General features: G+C 42.9%; 1 protein-coding gene across 3 annotated transcripts in view; it reads right to left on the minus strand.

The window, feature by feature from the left end:
• LOC135237655 (voltage-dependent L-type calcium channel subunit alpha-1D-like) overlaps positions 1-17,095 on the minus strand; it is a 51,393-nt gene that overhangs the window by 17,291 nt on the left and 17,007 nt on the right. The window contains exons 11-29 of one of the 3 annotated variants that reach the window (XM_064304979.1): positions 16,917-17,077; positions 16,531-16,756; positions 15,912-16,119; positions 15,219-15,339; positions 14,807-14,921; positions 14,062-14,113; positions 13,717-13,765; positions 13,486-13,615; positions 12,790-12,919; positions 11,120-11,179; positions 9,607-9,713; positions 9,235-9,322; positions 8,677-8,784; positions 8,362-8,414; positions 7,402-7,548; positions 6,912-7,113; positions 6,463-6,621; positions 6,063-6,173; positions 2,263-2,346 (exon numbers count right to left, since the gene is read on the minus strand). In XM_064304979.1, coding sequence (XP_064161049.1) covers positions 2,263-2,346; positions 6,063-6,173; positions 6,463-6,621; positions 6,912-7,113; positions 7,402-7,548; positions 8,362-8,414; positions 8,677-8,784; positions 9,235-9,322; positions 9,607-9,713; positions 11,120-11,179; positions 12,790-12,919; positions 13,486-13,615; positions 13,717-13,765; positions 14,062-14,113; positions 14,807-14,921; positions 15,219-15,339; positions 15,912-16,119; positions 16,531-16,756; positions 16,917-17,077 — 2,311 coding nt within the window. Of the gene's footprint in view, positions 1-2,262; positions 2,347-6,062; positions 6,174-6,462; positions 6,622-6,911; positions 7,114-7,401; positions 7,549-8,361; positions 8,415-8,676; positions 8,785-9,234; positions 9,323-9,606; positions 9,714-11,119; positions 11,180-11,261; positions 11,322-12,789; positions 12,920-13,485; positions 13,616-13,716; positions 13,766-14,061; positions 14,114-14,806; positions 14,922-15,218; positions 15,340-15,911; positions 16,120-16,530; positions 16,757-16,916; positions 17,078-17,095 lie in introns of all 3 variants that reach the window. The other 2 variants (XM_064304980.1, XM_064304981.1) reach the window with 2 other exon arrangements.

Consider the following 17,095-nt stretch of genomic DNA (forward strand, 5'->3'; position numbering starts at 1 on the left):
CCCAGGCAAAGCCCAGGCGTGAATCTCATTGAAAATCAGTGGTATGAACTAAAAATTGTTGTCCATTTAACTTGGATTTTGATTGAATTGTAATTTTTGAAAATCTAGATGTACAAAGCTCACACAAACATATTGATGGAGATTGTGCTAAAATTCCTGTTAAATTCCTGCCTGGATTTATTATGCTGGGGAAAAATATTTAAATGCATTAATATAACAGGAAATAATAACAGGAAAAATATCAACCAGCTTGCTGGGGTGGTGAATACTTTCTGAAGGCACTGTATGCACATACAGACACATACATGCATGTGGCGGTACAGGGCACACAGAAGAGTGACAAAGAGGAGACAAACCACTGGGGCTGCTTTAATCATAGATGTAGGATGACCTGCTTGGACATATCCACTAAAGAAAGCAGCAGTATTGGGCAAGAATTAACAATCACAGAAGACAGTTTTCTATAGTAATTCTACATCTATGCTAAAACCAGCAGACATACAGCATGCAGGGCAGGGCATGTGGTAAGAGTTACACTCACACACTCACAAACATGCACGCACACTCACACACTCACAAACATGCACGCACACTCACACACTCACAAACATGCACACACACTCACACACTCACAAACATGCACACACACTCACACACTCACAAACATGCACACACACTCAGAAACATGCACGCACACTCACACACTCAGAAACATGCACACACACTCACACACTCACAAACATGTACGCACACTCAAACGCTCACAGACATGCACAAACACTCACGCACTCACAAACATGCACACACTCACAAACATGCACACATACTCACACACTCACAAACATGCACATACACTCACAAAGACACACACACACACACTCACAAACATGCACACACACTCACTAACATGCACACACACACACACACACACACACACACAGGAAACGGCAGCAGAAGCAGTGGTGCAGCTCAGAAAGCAATGGATGGATCAGCGTCCTTTAAGCGGTCACACAATGTTCTCTCACGGTTTCCATAACATTGTGATGCAAACCCTGAAAGAACATCATAGTATGCAGTAATGACTGTGTTTGTTTTACCTCAACCCAGAACTGGAGTCTGGTCAAAGTACCATTAAGATGTGTGTAAAATCCCTGTATGTGCATATAGTACACTTTATCCATGTGTACAATACCGTCTGTGAGTAAGTGACAGCGACTGTGTGGCTAGCAATTTCTGTGCGCACAATATGTGAACAGTGTGTGTGTACTGTTGTGTGGTGGGTGTGTTGTGTAGACAGTGTGCAGAGCAGATATTGAAAGGACATTAGCACGCCAGTGGCTAGAGTCAGATTAGTCATCATTTTACTCAATCTTTACAAACTGCCTGCATCTCAGCTGTAGCCTACATTAAACAACTGAAACCCAAAGGAAAAAACTATTACTTGTTTTGGACCTAATTTACAATTTATCTATAAGAAAGTGCATTGTTCTTAGTAGACTGGTATTGAATTATTTACTGGTGTTGACTAATTAAAAATAATTATTTAAAAAATAATTATTTTTAAGTTCCAGATGACCAAACTATCTGAAAAAATTTTTCATCAAGAGTTGAAAACATAGTAAAGAAGGTTCCAAGCAATTCAAGAGGTGTTTGTTATACTTGCCTCTACAAGTTTCTAGGAAACAAAGTGAACAGAAGCGTGAGTTACACACACACAATGCACCAGATCACGTGTTACCACTACAAATAAAACCTGTACATTTAACAGACATGATATGTCACATATACATAAAATGATGTGTTTCAGATGTGAGTATCTTATCCCCAGAGATTGCAAATAACGAGGCTTATACAGTAAACTAGGCAGACCATCTGCTCATCCAGGTGTGTGTGCGTGCATGTCTGCGTGTGAGACAAAAACATCCTTGACATTGCATTAGACATTTGTTGTTACAGTGCGCAATCATTCTTTTCCACAGAACATAAAACAAACATAATGGTCAAAACTTAGCCTTGCAGTAAAAGCTGTGCCATTTCAGAAATTAGACATATCAAAAATGATTTAACAAGTGGCCAAATTGCATTTATATACTGTAGTAAGTAGTATGTGATGTTGTCTTGATGATATGTTTGATATGAGGGGTGTCTATTTCAGTATAGGGGTGGAGTCTAACTGTCAGGAGGTTCGAGTTTGAGGCACAACTTTACTGCAAGACTTCCATTTCAGACCCGAAAAAAGGTGGTAGAATAGCTGGTACTTACATTGACTTCCGTGATCGCAATGTCCACCACGCTACCAACCACTATTAACGCATCAAACGTGTTCCATGCATCAGTGAAGTAGTGCTTTTTAATGCAAGCAGCCAGGAACAGGAGTGAGGAATAAAAAAGAGAAGGCCAGAAAGAGAGGCAGAGGACCAGAGAGAGAGAAACAGAAAGAGGGGGCGTGGGAAAAGGAAAAAGACAGGGTAAGACAGGGAAGGAGGGAAAGGAAAGCAAAGAGAAAGAGAGGTAAAGAGATTAAGATCTGATTTATAGTACAGCCTCACAGCGGGAGAAAAGCACAGGCTGTCTGTAGGAAGTAGAGAGGGACTCAGTTAAAGAGAGCATAGTGATGGCAGTTCCAGAAAACCCAGGAGTCCGAATGCTGGGGGAAGAACGGGGCATACTCACGTCTATCTCACTGAGGACGATGTCTACTATGCTGCCAATAACCACCAGCGCATCAAAAACATTCCAGGCATCTCCAAAATATCCCTACATAAGGGCCAAGGGCCCAGTGAGGGGAGGGCTGTTAGCACGCCAAACTCAGCGCATGACAATAAAAACGCATGTGTATATGATCTGGTCATGTGACCCATACAAGAGGCCACATGACCAACACATGGCCCACATATTGGTTGTGACTTACATACAGGCACATGATATGCCATGTGACCTTGACACAGGTTGTATTTCCAACATATAGGTCATGTGACTGTCCATCAGTCACATGACATTCAGGTCATGTGACCTAATCACAGGTCAAATGACCTGTACCCAATGAGGCATCTACACACTGAAAAACTCTCCACTGCACTCAATTGCAAAGGTAGCCCTTTAGCCCTTTCCCACTGTCATTGGCTTTTTAATGCAATAATGTGCAGTATTGCACTGTAAACACCCATTGTAGTACAGCAGGGATGCCAAACCCATAGCCCGAGGGAAGAATTTGTCCTGCCAAGGACCATAGCTTTGCCTGTGAAACGGGCAAATAAATTGTTTAAAAGATCCTCTTAAAAACTGATAAGAATGTGAATTTAATATTAAATTTTAATTTAATATTAAATATTATGTTCCAGAGGTTAAGGTTTGGCTTACTAAGCTGAAAGCACTAGACATGCTTACCTTAGAGGGATGTGTGGTAAAGTAACCAACTGACTAAACAGTCAGATCATGAGTACGATTTGGGCTAATTAAATAATTAAGAGCAAAGGTTGGCAAGAAACTCAGAAACTGATATGCCCCTCGTTAGCCACCACTGGTGTAGGGGATCATGGCTACCCAATAGCACACTGTAGAGCCCAGAATGTCATAGATCTGACCCTGATGTATGCATGCCAGGTCAAGAGCCATGGTTTCTTTTACCAAACTACTGAAAACATCAATGTTTTACCATCCTATTATGCAACTGACTGAACTGGCAGTTGGTCACACTGACTTTGGATTTGCAACTGTATTATGACACCTCGGTTATCATTTTTAGTTCTTTTGTGTACAAAATCATAGAATTACGCAATCATAGAAAATGTATTTGTTCATGCATTATGTGCACCAAACGCGATGCTTAATTAATGCAATGCATGTGTGCTTGATCACTATGTGCGTATGAATGTGAAAAGAAATGTAAATATAGTATCTACCGGGGGGGGAGGGGGACTGCGGATTTGAATGAGGGGGACATATCACACAGAAAATCACTCCACACCACACAGGGTCTTACCAACATCCGGTCCTTCTTCTGCACACAGAGCTGAGATAACATGGGTTGGTTATACACTGGGCCTCATCAACACCTCATCATTCAGTTACTGGAGCCATGCACCATAAGGGTACAGATTCCAACTCATTACGTTTATATTACATTGACATTACATTTAGGGCTCAAGCAGATCCTCTTCCCAGAGCATAATATGAAAGTGAAACTCAACTCATGTAACCTAAATCCATAATATATTATATTACATAAACCTTCCTAAAGGAATATACACTGCCTGGCCAAAAAAAAGTCGCCGTTTGGATTTTTTTGGACAGTGCCCACTGTACAAGCCTCTGGAGGCAGTGTTATGATCTGGGGTTGCTTCAATTGGTCAGGTCTAGGCTCAGCAATGTTATGCGGAAATAAAATGAAGTCAGCTGAGTACCAGAATGTAATGAATGACCAGGTTATCCCATAAATTGATTTTTTCTTCCCTGACGGAATGTGCATATTCCAGGACGACAATGCTAAGATTCATCGGACTCAAATTGTGAAAGAGTGGTTCTGGGAGCATGAGGAATCATTTTCACACATTACATTACATTACAGGCATTTGGCAGACGCTCTTATCCAGAGCGACGTACAACAAAGTGTATAACCATAACCAGGAACAAGTATGACGAAACCCCTAGAGAGAAGTACCGGTCCAAGTACAGGGAACAACCGCATAGTTCAACTTGGACCCTGATGGTTAAACTGATTAACACTAACAACGAGAACGGCAACAACGCAATCTATGGAAAAATAAAAATAAATAAAAATACAAGTAGTCGTTAAGACAGGCGCATCAACTAAGTCACCTATGAAACAGCTGCCTAGTTACAACCCTAAGTTTTAGTCATTAACAGGGGGGAAGGGAGGGATGGGGAGAGGTGCAGCCTGAAGAGGTGGGTCTTCAGTCGTCATTTGAAAATGAATTGACCACCTGACCTGAGTCCTGACCTTAACCCCATTGAAAGTCTTTGGGATGTGCTGGAGAAGACTTTACAGAGTGGTTCGACTCTCCCGTCCTCAATACAAGATCTCGCCAAAAATGAATGCAATTCTGGATGGAAATAACTGTTGTGACGTTGCATGAGGTTGTCGAAACAATGCCACGGCGAATGCGCGCCGTAATCAAAGCTAAAGGCGGTCCAACGAAATATTAGAGTGTGCGACTTTTTTTTTGGCTAGGCAGTGTAAGTAATGGTATTGGTTTGGGGATATCAAAAGGCTAGATCTTGAATTGAATTGAATTGGTCAGAGGATCAGTCAAAGGACAAATCAGTCTGTAATCACATGTATGGGTTGTTTTGGACCATTGCGGCATTAGTGTTAGTGGTATATAGTTTGCTTTGTTAAGAAGTTGGTCAAAAAACAACAGTGCAGCCATGAGCTGAGATCAATTCCATAAAAACAAGATTATCACTGTTATTCCATGTGTGGAAAAAAAAAGTACAAAAAAAAAAAATGTGGACAATTCACCCCTGCTGGTCCATCAGGGGCCCAAAAATCTGTTAAGCTACACACGCAGCATCTCTCTCTGACTCATGTCTGTGCTAACCTGACTTGTGAACTGCAATGTTATAAAGGGATGGCGACTGACGTGCTTCAGAGGGGAGCACATGCTTGTCTGCAGTATCCCTAACTGATAGCAGGGATTGTACACACCATTCTCTCATAAGATCATTCTGAAAGCAGTATACAGAGATAAATAGAGCTGTAGGATTCGTACTCAGTAGGAAACAGACCAGAAAGAGGCTGTGCGACCTTTTCCTTCATATTACAAACAACTCTTATGTGACTGGAATGGGGTAAAATGTCAAATCTGTCTAAAATGTCACCTCTCTGAGCAAACAGAAGCTTTCAAGGTGGTTTTGTACCCCTACAGTTGAAGTGATAGAGTGGTCATGCACAGAGATCACAGGAGGCACCTCAAGGGTGAGAGCATTACTAAAGGGTAGCCCTCAGTGCGCGGATCCTGGAAGAGAGGATACACTGTGGGCGTGTGTGTGTGTATACGACAGGAGTCAGTGAGCTGATCCTGGGTCAGGTGAAGACATACCCTGGGTTTGAAGGCGATGAGCTTGAGGACCATCTCCACGGTGAAGACTGCGGTGAAAACCATGTTGAGAATGTCCATAACATAGTTAAAGAGAGGAGACTGGCCATAATGCTGGAGAGGCAGAGGGAGTGGGAAGGAATTAGCACAACAGATTTACTACAATATAAAGCTCTTAAACACAATTTTACCTGTTAAAAGATTATGCAGCAATGTAGGGCTTGTAAAAGAGCAGGCAGGGGAAAAACAGGCTGAAGCTTAGTGTTATTAGTGGCGGAACTAACAGTCACAATGTTAGTAAGTTCAGTGAGCTACACGGTGCTGTTCAGGGTGAAGTTGCAAAGACTGTTGTTAGGGGTTCTTTAATAGAGGGCTGTGATTGTGTAGCAGAGGCAGAGCTTACCTGCACAGCCAGGCAGACGGTGTTGAGCATGATGAGCACAAACATGATGTATTCGAATCCTGTGGAGTTGACCACGTACCAGAACTTGTACTGATACGGGTTCTTAGGGATGTATCTACGCTGTGGCCTTGCCTTCAGAGCATACTCCACACACTGACGCTAAAAAACACACACATACACGTTGGTTAGCTCACACAACAGTTAGGACACATGCATGAAAACACACACGCACACACACACGAACACAGGCACACAAGAAAACATACAGGTTAGGACTAACACACACAAACACACACACACACACATTTGTACTAAGAAATAAGTGCACAAGTCAGGACTCATGCACACATACACACATGCACACACACACAGTAGGTGATGCAGTAGCGCGGGGATAAAAACAGACCCACTGGTTGAGTAGAAAGCAATCACAGTGGTGTGGTTCTGACCTGGTTCTTGTCTAGTTCACAGTTCTTATACTCCTTTTCGCCCTGCTCCTGAAAGGTGACGATGACGAAACCCACAAAGATGTTCATCATGAAGAAGGCAATGATGATGATGTAGATGATGAAGAAGATGGAGATCTCCACACGGTAGTTATAGATGGGGCCCAGGTTCTCACGGTTGGAGTCGATTGCCTTGTAGAGCAACCTAAGAAAAGGGCAGGGGACAGAGCCAATGACACAACTGCAACAGGGTGTGGCCAATGTACCATATTAACACTCTCTCTCTATTTGAAATGTCCATTTCAGTAAACATTCTGTTATACAACAATAATGCATGTAACACCTTTATGTAATGTAATGGTCAGGGAGTGGTCCTTGTTGTCAGTGAATGGTCGGTGAGTGGTCAGTATGATAAGTGAAGTGAGTAGAGTGAGGTCAGTGTAGACAGTGAGAAGACAGTGTGGTCAGGGAGTGGTCAGTGAGGTGGTCTTACGCTGGCCAGCCCTCGAAGGTGGACACAGTGAACAGGGCCATCATCGCCATGAGGACGTTGTCGAAGTTGAAGTCGCTGTTGTGCCAGAATCTCTGCCGCACAACGGGCTGGTTGACGTCTCCGTCTTTATACATGATGTAGGTCCCCCTGAGAGATGGAGCGCACACGGACACTATGACGGTTACACACATAGAGTCACCACAGTAACAACACAGTCACTACAGTAATGACTCTTACATGTTCTGCTTCAGTGGATGTCTGCTTCCCTGGAACACAAGTGTTGGATGCTGCGCAACGAGCTTCTACTGTAATCTCAAAACATCCAGCAAAAACCGCCATCGTCCATGTGGCCATGAACTACACTAGAGTTTTCGATAGGGAATTTGTATCACTCTACGATAAACGGAAGTACACGACTGAATGATGTAATGTATAAAAGAATAATGCAATGTTAATGTAAAAAAGGTGCTATATAAATAAATCTATTATTATTATTATTATTGTTATTATTATTATTATTATCTACTACCACTCAAAACCCATCTCTTCAGAGAACACCTGGACTAAGCACCCACTTCACTTAACGTCAGTAAAATGAAAACATCTCTAATTCTCCCTTCACTAACCGGTAAGTACCGTGCAAATTGTGTGGACGGTAGCTATTTTTCTCAAGAGTTTCTACTTGCTAAATATGTGGAAGCAAAGTTATCTTGTAATGAAAAAAGCTTTGTAAATCACGCTGGATAAGAACATCTGCCAAGTTACGTAATTGCAAATGCAATGATTATTACACAATCACAGCTACATAGGCACTACAGTACAGAATCTTACATCGTCACTACAGTAACGAGTCTCATATGATCACTTCGGTAATGATTCTTACATGATCTCTATTGTAACATCTCTTACATCGTCACTACAGTAAGGGCTCCTAGTGTAAAGGGACAGAAATGAACTCACTTGCATTCCTCAGGACTGGATTTGGCCTCATCTGTGCACCGGTAGAACTTCCCCTGGGATATAATATTAAAAAAAAACTGAGATCACCAAAAGCGTAGTACACTGTAATATGCAAAGTCAGTTGATACACAGCTGTCCTCATTGTGGTAATGTACTATCTCAGTAGTGTGGGGCAGCGGTACACTGGTCAAGGAATTGGACCAGTAGCTCAAAGGTTGCAGGTTCAGTTATTGTAGCTTTCATTGTAGTTTTATGGAAGTAAGCTGTAAGCAAGTGGACAGGAACATCTGTTAAATGCTTAAATGTGTTACACACCTTGAAGAGTTGCACTCCGATGCAGGCAAACATGAACTGCAGCAGTGTGGTGACAATCATGATATTTCCGATGGTCCTGATGGCCACAAACACGCACTGAACCACGTGCTGTGGAGACAGGGGTCAAAGGTCAGGCTTCAGGAGGAAATAGATATCTCAACAGAATATTCACTTAAAAAAGGTCCCTTGTGCCTTGTACTTTCTGAACAGCATCTGTATTTCTATTAGATGCATAGTTGCACAAATAACTTCATATAATTCACTACTGTATATGTGGAAATATTCAGATATTTACACATATTCAGTTTATTTTAGATTTGTAGGACTTGATCATGTTTCACACAGTGCCCTCAATCGCTGAGCTGCAAAAAGATCAGTCTGGGGGAGAAGCTGAACAGGAAGATGAGAGTTGAAGAGGGATATGAGGGTAGGAGTTGATTAAGAACATGAGTAAGAGGAACAGGAAGATAAGGGTGCAGGAAAATGATAGTGGAGGGAGATGAAGAGGGTTGAGGAAGACGAGTGTAGAGGAAAATAAGGGTGGGGAAGAGAAGGTACCTTGAGGCCCTTGGCTCGGTTGATGGCCCTCAGGGGCCGAAGCACCCGCAACACTCTCAGAATCTTCACCACCGAGATCGCTGAAGACCTGCACACCAAACACCAGGTCAGTAACACACACATGCACAAATTACAAACACACACACATCGACAGAGAAACTTCCTCGACACATTCTCAGAACTACATACTACAAGCTAATGCTATGAAAACAATGCTAGTGCTTAGTGCATCAGTCCGTATTTGTCTGTATTGTATTGGCACAGAGGAGCACATCAGTCTCTATATTGATTCAGCTGAAAGGACTGCGTCTGCTGATTCAATCTGCTGGGAGGCGGGGCATGTGAAAGGGGGTGTGGCCCTCATATACTCACTGAATTCCAAAGGACACCAGGGACACACCCACCACCAGCAGGTCCAGCAGGTTGAAATAGTTTCTGCAGAACGCACCCTTGTGCAGGAACGCTCCATATGTGGTCATCTGTGAGGAGGGGGACAGGGGGCATTACAACAAGCCCCTCCCATCAGTTACAGTATCTGTACCCTACCCCCCCCCCCCCCCCACACACACACTCTGGCTCAATACACCTCCCCCACAATTACCTGTACCTTGTCCTGGGAAAGTCACCACTGAGTGGGACTCAGCCACCCCTCTACCATGGCTGATTTGCATGAATGCCAGAGTAAGATATTTATTTTAATATGCTGCTAGAAAGCCAAGCTTGCGGCAATAAAACATGCAGTTAGTTGCCGAGCTTGAGTGTTAACACTGGAGCGATAGCAATCAAGAAAAAAAAGAAAAAAACAAATGTCTTACAGTAACATTCATGTCTGCCAAACCATCATAGTCCCCTCCCCCCACATCACACCCTTCTCTCTCAACCCACCCCCAACCCTACACACGCACACTCCCCAACAGCCCCCCCCCCAACTCAGGCAGAGAAGAAATGAGAAAAACAGGCAAAAAAGTACTTTAAATAGCAATATGAGAGAGGAATTCAGTACCAAGTGCATGTAAATGGTGTGGGCAGATAGAGGCTCTTTAAGTCTGGGAATTGTGGGGCCAAGTGCATCAAAGAGACTCTACTGACACCACACCTTGAACAGCAGGACTTTATTTATATGCACTTACCAGTTGGTTAGGGGAAAGCAGAGTAACCATGTCACTCTGAAAAAAGGACATGGTCTTTTTGCCCCCTCTTTTACTTTGTATCTGAATACCCAGCCAGTACTGACGTGGCAACGAAGCAAATTCAGCTGCAGTTCTGGGCTCCCTTCCAAATATGAATGTCAATGGAGACCCAGCTGCAGTTACAAAGCTATGTGCACTTTAACAAAGGATTTGCATCCCCAAACTGTGTTTTTAATCTTCATTACTATTCTTTTTTAATCGCTTCATAATCGCTAAGCTCTGTAAAGACAGCCACACAGCAGCAGCCACACTGAGAGGCTTCACAAAATCCGCCCCCCCCTTTCATAATGGGGTGGAGTTAGGATGTGCCATCAACTGTCAATCAAGTTTGGTTTGAACCAGAAAAAAGGTGTTTTGTGGATTTGGCTAGGTTCCAATGCCATATTTTGCACATTTTTTGGAAGGGGGGGTCCTAAAACCGTATTGTGCTGTGCGTCACACTACCGCATGGCTGTGTCTAGGTCGAGCCCAACAGGGAGTGCTCTCTTATAAGCAACCCCCATGCGTGACATGCTGCTTCTCTATTCTGCTAATAAAGATACAGATAGGGGGGCATGCTGGACCTAGAGACAGTCCCTGCCCAGTGTTTGGGTTTAAAAGAGGTGCCATGGAAACACACAGGCCAGCTGCCATTAAGTGGCAGGTGACAAAGGAAGTGAGATGCAGCAAGTCTCTGATAGCCAGAGAGAGGTTACCTTCAGCACGATCTCAAATGTGAACATGCTAGTGAAGACATAATCTGCATAGCCTAGGACCTGAAAAGGTGACAAGACGGGTCACAGTGTTACTGCACCACACCAACAGCTACGGCACAGTGACACGGAGCTCAGCATTTACCTTCAACAGGATCTCAACTGTAAAGATTGTCGTGAACGCATAGTCAAAGTAACCAAGTATCTGCAAAAGCAACATACATGTTTAACAAAAACACAACAGCACATAGCCAAAGGGAATAAAGCAGCTCATGTAATGCTTTTACAATAAGAAAAAACAAGGAGAGCCCAGTACTCATTTTTATGGAAACATCATATACTAGTGTTGTTTTGATCAACTTTCAGTCACATCATCAATTCAAATGTACTGTATCATGGAGCTATAGTGACATAAGCTAGTGTCCAGACAGAACACACTCCCTCTTGCTCTACTCTGAAAGAACAATAGACATTACTGGCTTTGAGAAAGAAAAAGGAAAGCTGGTTAGTACAGTACATATGCAAACACAGCAATCATCTTTCCTCATTCATTTTCACATTCCAGTTCAAATGATCCTTCTAAGGTTACAAATAACACTATGGACTTTATTTTCTGGAATCAATGTGGCACGGCGCATGGGCGCAGTCAGTGGCGCTGCATGTGGGTGCACTGGGCGTGGCTTGTGAATGTTGGTTTACTTTGTGGCCAGAGGTGTGGAGCATACAGCTCAAAGCGTGCAGACCATGTAGAAAATGGGCTAGAATATACAATCAGCTAGTGTGTTGTAGCTGTATTTATTCATAGCAATCAAATGATCTCCTTTCATTCCCTTTAAGAGCTGTGCGCATTGCGTAGGGCATACTGGCAGAGCGTATTTCCAAAGTCTATGACTGCAATGGAAGGCGAGGATAAGGATATACTAATCAGATGGTTCTCACGAGACGTTCTTTTGTGGGAGGAGCAATTAGGTTGTCCCTGATTTCAAAAATTGAGTGTGAACGAATCTCATAAATAAGAGAAATTTGTTCTAATTTGTTCAAATTTTCTTCCGTCAGAATTCAAATAAAACACAACCTAAACATTTACTAATTTCCCATTAAACCAGTAGCTAAGCAAGCAACAAAATTACCAAATGGCTCAGGCCCGTCAAAATCCATCACGAAAATACCAGTTTGCAGGTGTGACAGCTCACAACACGCCACGCGCCAGCCAGAAAATAAAGCCCAATGTGTGTTTAGAGTACACCTTATACATCCTAAAAAAATCCCTGGGGGCAGTAGTGTATGTGTGCGCATATGAGTATGGGTGAGAATGCATGCATGTGAGTGTGTCAAAATATTTAAGGTTGAGGCTTATTTTACAAATCAAACATCAAAATTATGTCACACGAATAAATAATATGGTGCCTGTGTATTATGTAGATATAACAAACCCTAGTAAAAGTGTGTACGTACTGTATATATGTTTAGGTTTTACAGACGTAGCCTGAGCCTATGCAGACCCAACATATGTGCATGCACATACAGTTTTTGAAGGTGTGTAACCAAGTGCATTCGGAGTTAAGCGCCTTTCCTCCACGCACAGTTCATGCAAAGACAAAGGTGTAAAATCTGGTAATCAAGTCTGAATAGAGCCCCATGTCATGACCACATCCAGAAGGCTCTGTACTCACAATGTTGCGGGCAGAGACGTTACGAATGGGATCTTCAGCGGCCAGGGAAACACTGCTCAGCATGATGAAGACAAGGATGAGGTTGGTGAAGATGTGATGGTTGATCAGCTTGTGACATCCCACCCGAATTCTGAAACAGAAATGCACATACACACCACACACACAGATTAATAAAAAAATGTAAAAAACTTTGAGCACATTCTAAAAACTGTTCACATCATCTACTGCACGTATTTACGATATATCCACTACTTTGATATCAACTGCAAAAATCACAGCATGGTGGAGACTGGGAGATATTGGATAAGTGTGGGGAAATCATACAAAAACAGGGATGAAGGAAATTTTGTAGGAGGTTTGCAAATATGTTAGGTAATGTGTATTGGTGACGTTTTGGGGACTGATAGATATGTTTGGCATACAGTAGTTTGGTGAGATTATGGTAAGCGCGTTGGACAAGGTTTGGGCAGATGATGATATAAGTGTTCAAAATGTTTCAGGGAAATAATTGGTAGATGTGGAGAGTACTGTTTCAGGGGATGTTGGGTATGTTTTGGGAGATGATGAAAGGTTTATGGACATGGTTGGTGGAGCCGTTGGCTATTGCTCGGTGCTGGCTATAATTGGAGATGGAGATGTTTGGTATTTCTATCAGGTGTGGTCATGGCTTCGGGGAAGGCCTTTGGCAACACTTACGGATTGGTGCTGCTGAAGATGAAGAAGGAACTGCCTTCTGGAATAGGTGTAATCTTGTCCTTCTTCACCAGCTCAGATACCTTTGGCCGGGGCCCGGCAGGGACCTCTGGTTCTTCTTCATCCTCATCCCCTACAGAGACAATACAGCAATAATACAGGTAATCAATCTCCAGCAGGACGGCGGTGACGCCCTCCTGCCTGCACTGTGGGTGAGTTTCCCCTCCTCTTTACCTGCAGTGTCAGCGTAGGGATCTTTCTCCTCTTCTTCTTCCACAGGAACCTGCATCCAGAGAACGTGGCATTAGTCACACGACACCTTGTACTCTCCCTGTACAATCACGTCAGGCAATGAAGACAAAGCCCAAGCTCAAGCAGGTTTACAAAGTGCTTCAACTCTTTAAAAGCTGGTAAACTCTGAAAACAATCCTGCAGATCTGTGAGTATTTTCAACAAATCATGTTACTATACAATTCTTTCATCTGCCTGTGTGTTTGGAAATGGTAATTTTCATGAAATGTTCTGACTTTAAGACTGACGGATGGACAGACACTGAGAGGACAGGATGCAGAAACTCACCTTGCTGTCCCCCTCTGCTTTCTCATCCTCCTTTCCATCTCCACCCCCAGTCCTGCCGTGACCAGGAAGAACAGGCACATTTAAATCTCAAATGAAATTTAAAATTATATATCAAATCACATCTATCACAGTGATGGTTCAATCACTCCATAATAGCCCATACAGCATAACAGGATGAATGCCTTGTTGAATGGCCTGGTTACTAATCAGGACCATTCTGTGCACCTGATTAGTGTTCATTAAATTATATACATTACATTACAATCCAATAATTATCCAGGTCGACTTAGCAAAAGTGTAAAACATCAGTATAAGTCGCAGGAATACAGAAGTGTGGTATTACCAAGAACACACAGAAAGCCCATTTATAATCACAATGAGTAAAGCTAGCCAAACAGACCAATTATTTGTGTTGTAAAAAAAAAATTATTACCACTACACAGCAAGCCTATCTTTATGCAACAATACCGATAATATTACCATCCCAAAGGTAATTTCAGAAAAATAAAGAAAAATGGCTAGAGGGACAGGGGTTGCAAATGATTTATTCCAGTTATTGATACATGATCATGTATGGTCCACAGTTGGTGTTGATCAGAGATATTGATCACTAATTGTGTATGGTCTACCTTGCTGGTTTTAATGAGTTTTATTGATTACTGATTGTGTATTGTGAGCTAGAATAGCGCGGATCAGATACGTATATTGACTTCGGATTAGTATGCTAGTATGAGTTTTTGATCACCTAGCAATCTTTTTCTTCTCCTTCTCTTCTGCCTCTTCCTGTTGAGCAGTGTTCAGACTCTCAGCATCAGCCAGGTTGTCCACAGCAATGGCCAAGAACACATTCAGTAGGATGTCTGATTACATCAGCAGCTTAAGGAGAAGCACAAGCATTTCTACAGCCTCACACAGTGATACAGTGTTAGAGTGGCAGTACAGAGCGGTGTACAGAGTAGCAGAGTGCACTGTCACTGTCTCACTGTAGGACAGAGTGCAGGAATAAAGTGTTACTATGATATTCAGTATACTGTTACAGTGTTACAAAGCAGTACATTGGATTGTTACAGTATTACTGTTGAGGCAGGGTGTACTGCTACAGTGAGGTAGAGCATACTATTACAGTGTTACAGTGAGCGAGGTAGTGAGAAGGGTACAGTTTCCACAGATGAAGAGGATGATGAAGTAAATGCAGACAATCATTCCTGAAGAAGACGGGCCACCGTAAGCCATGATCCCATCATACATGACCGCGTTCCAGTCCTCTCCTGTCAGAATCTGAGCACAAGCACACAGCATGTAAAATCACAGTATTACACACAGTTCCCAAAAAATATTTCAGATTTATATGGAAATGAGTTTTTTTATGATTCTCTGGGATGTTTTCATTCATTACATTATATTAAAGGCATTGAACAGATGCTCTTATTCAGAGCGACTTACACAACACATGCAATGATCATGGATTCTTTTGCGAGATGGACAAACATTTTGACATTCTTCTTAAATATATTTTTTCAGTCTACAGTGACAAATGACTTTTGGTAGTGGAATTAATATACAAACCAGTGAACTCCTATTTGTCACCAATATGAACCCATAATTTGACAGTAGGACTTTCTAGGAAATGAAATCAAGCTAAGAAATAGTTTTTATTACCGCAAGGGTTTTTTCCCCTCCAATTTTCCCCAGATTTCTCATGGAGGCGTGATATTTGTACACTTACCATGGCTTTCCTTTATGGATTTTCAGGGACTGAGGGAACCCTGATTGTGTATATACTGTATAAAGAAACTGTATCAGCGCAAAACATGAGCACTGCTGCTATATGCTGCCCCTGCTGGACACACCTGGAACACAGTGAGCAGGGCCTGGGGGAAGTTGTCGAAGGTGCTCCTCTTGGTCTGCGTCTCGTCAAAGTTGAACTTCCCGCCAAATACCTGCATGCCCAGTAGCGAGAAGATGATGATGAAGAGGAACAGCAGCAGCAGCAGGGAGGCGATGGACTTCATGGAGTTAAGCAGAGAGGCCACCAGGTTACTGAGAGATGCCCAGTGCCTGCAACACAACCACAAACACAAACGCTCAACCACAGTGCTTGCAACACAACCACACAAATGCTGTCTTTAGTTCTTACTGTAGTGCTAAAGCAACAGTATATACATATTTTTAAAATGTAATCATAGACCACTCAACCACACAGACTGCCTGGGCTTGTATTTATTCTGTATTTGTATTTACTCATTATTTGATTTAACTAATGACAAAGAAGAATTATAAAAAAATAAAATATAATAATTCTACAATTTAATTACAATTAATATACAGTATGAAGTTTTTCCACACATGCTTATGGTGGTTAACCCAGGGTTAACCCAAAAATCTGGCCAAGAAATCTGTACCGAGGTCTCTCCTGCAACTGTTAAAATCACTGATATGCTGACTGCACTTTCCTGGCGTCAGACTCACCGCGTGACTTTGAATATGCGCAGCAGACGCACGCAGCGGAACACGGAGATCCCCAGCGGAGACATGATCTCCAGCTCCACCAGGATGGTCTCCGTGATGCCCCCGCACACCACAAAGCAGTCAAAACGGTTGAAGAGCGAGACAAAGTAGGCCTGCAGCCCCAGGCTGTACATCTTCACCAGCATCTCACACGTGAATAGGGCCAACAGCACTTTATTGGCCACATCTGAAGGGGAGACAGAGGGAGGGAGGGAGGGAGACAGAGAGAGATCTTCACAACCACAAAACAGTTACCACAACAATAAAACCACAATACACCACAATATCACAGCCATTAAACCACTACACACTGACCTCATCCCAACCACCTGGGCCCTGTCCCTTACCCTGCACTTGAGTGAGCCAGTTGGGCTGGTTGTAGTGCTCTGAGGAGATGGTGAGAGTGTTGAGGAACACCAAGACGATCACCAGCCAGTAGAACGTGACCGATTTCACGGCGAGCCTGCACTTCCTGCGGCAGAACCTGTTCCAGCGACGCCAGCGCCGACTGCAAGAGAGAAGGAAC

Source organism: Anguilla rostrata, chromosome 13, assembly GCF_018555375.3.
Source record: "Anguilla rostrata isolate EN2019 chromosome 13, ASM1855537v3, whole genome shotgun sequence".
In the NCBI taxonomy this organism is placed as follows: domain Eukaryota; kingdom Metazoa; phylum Chordata; class Actinopteri; order Anguilliformes; family Anguillidae; genus Anguilla; species Anguilla rostrata.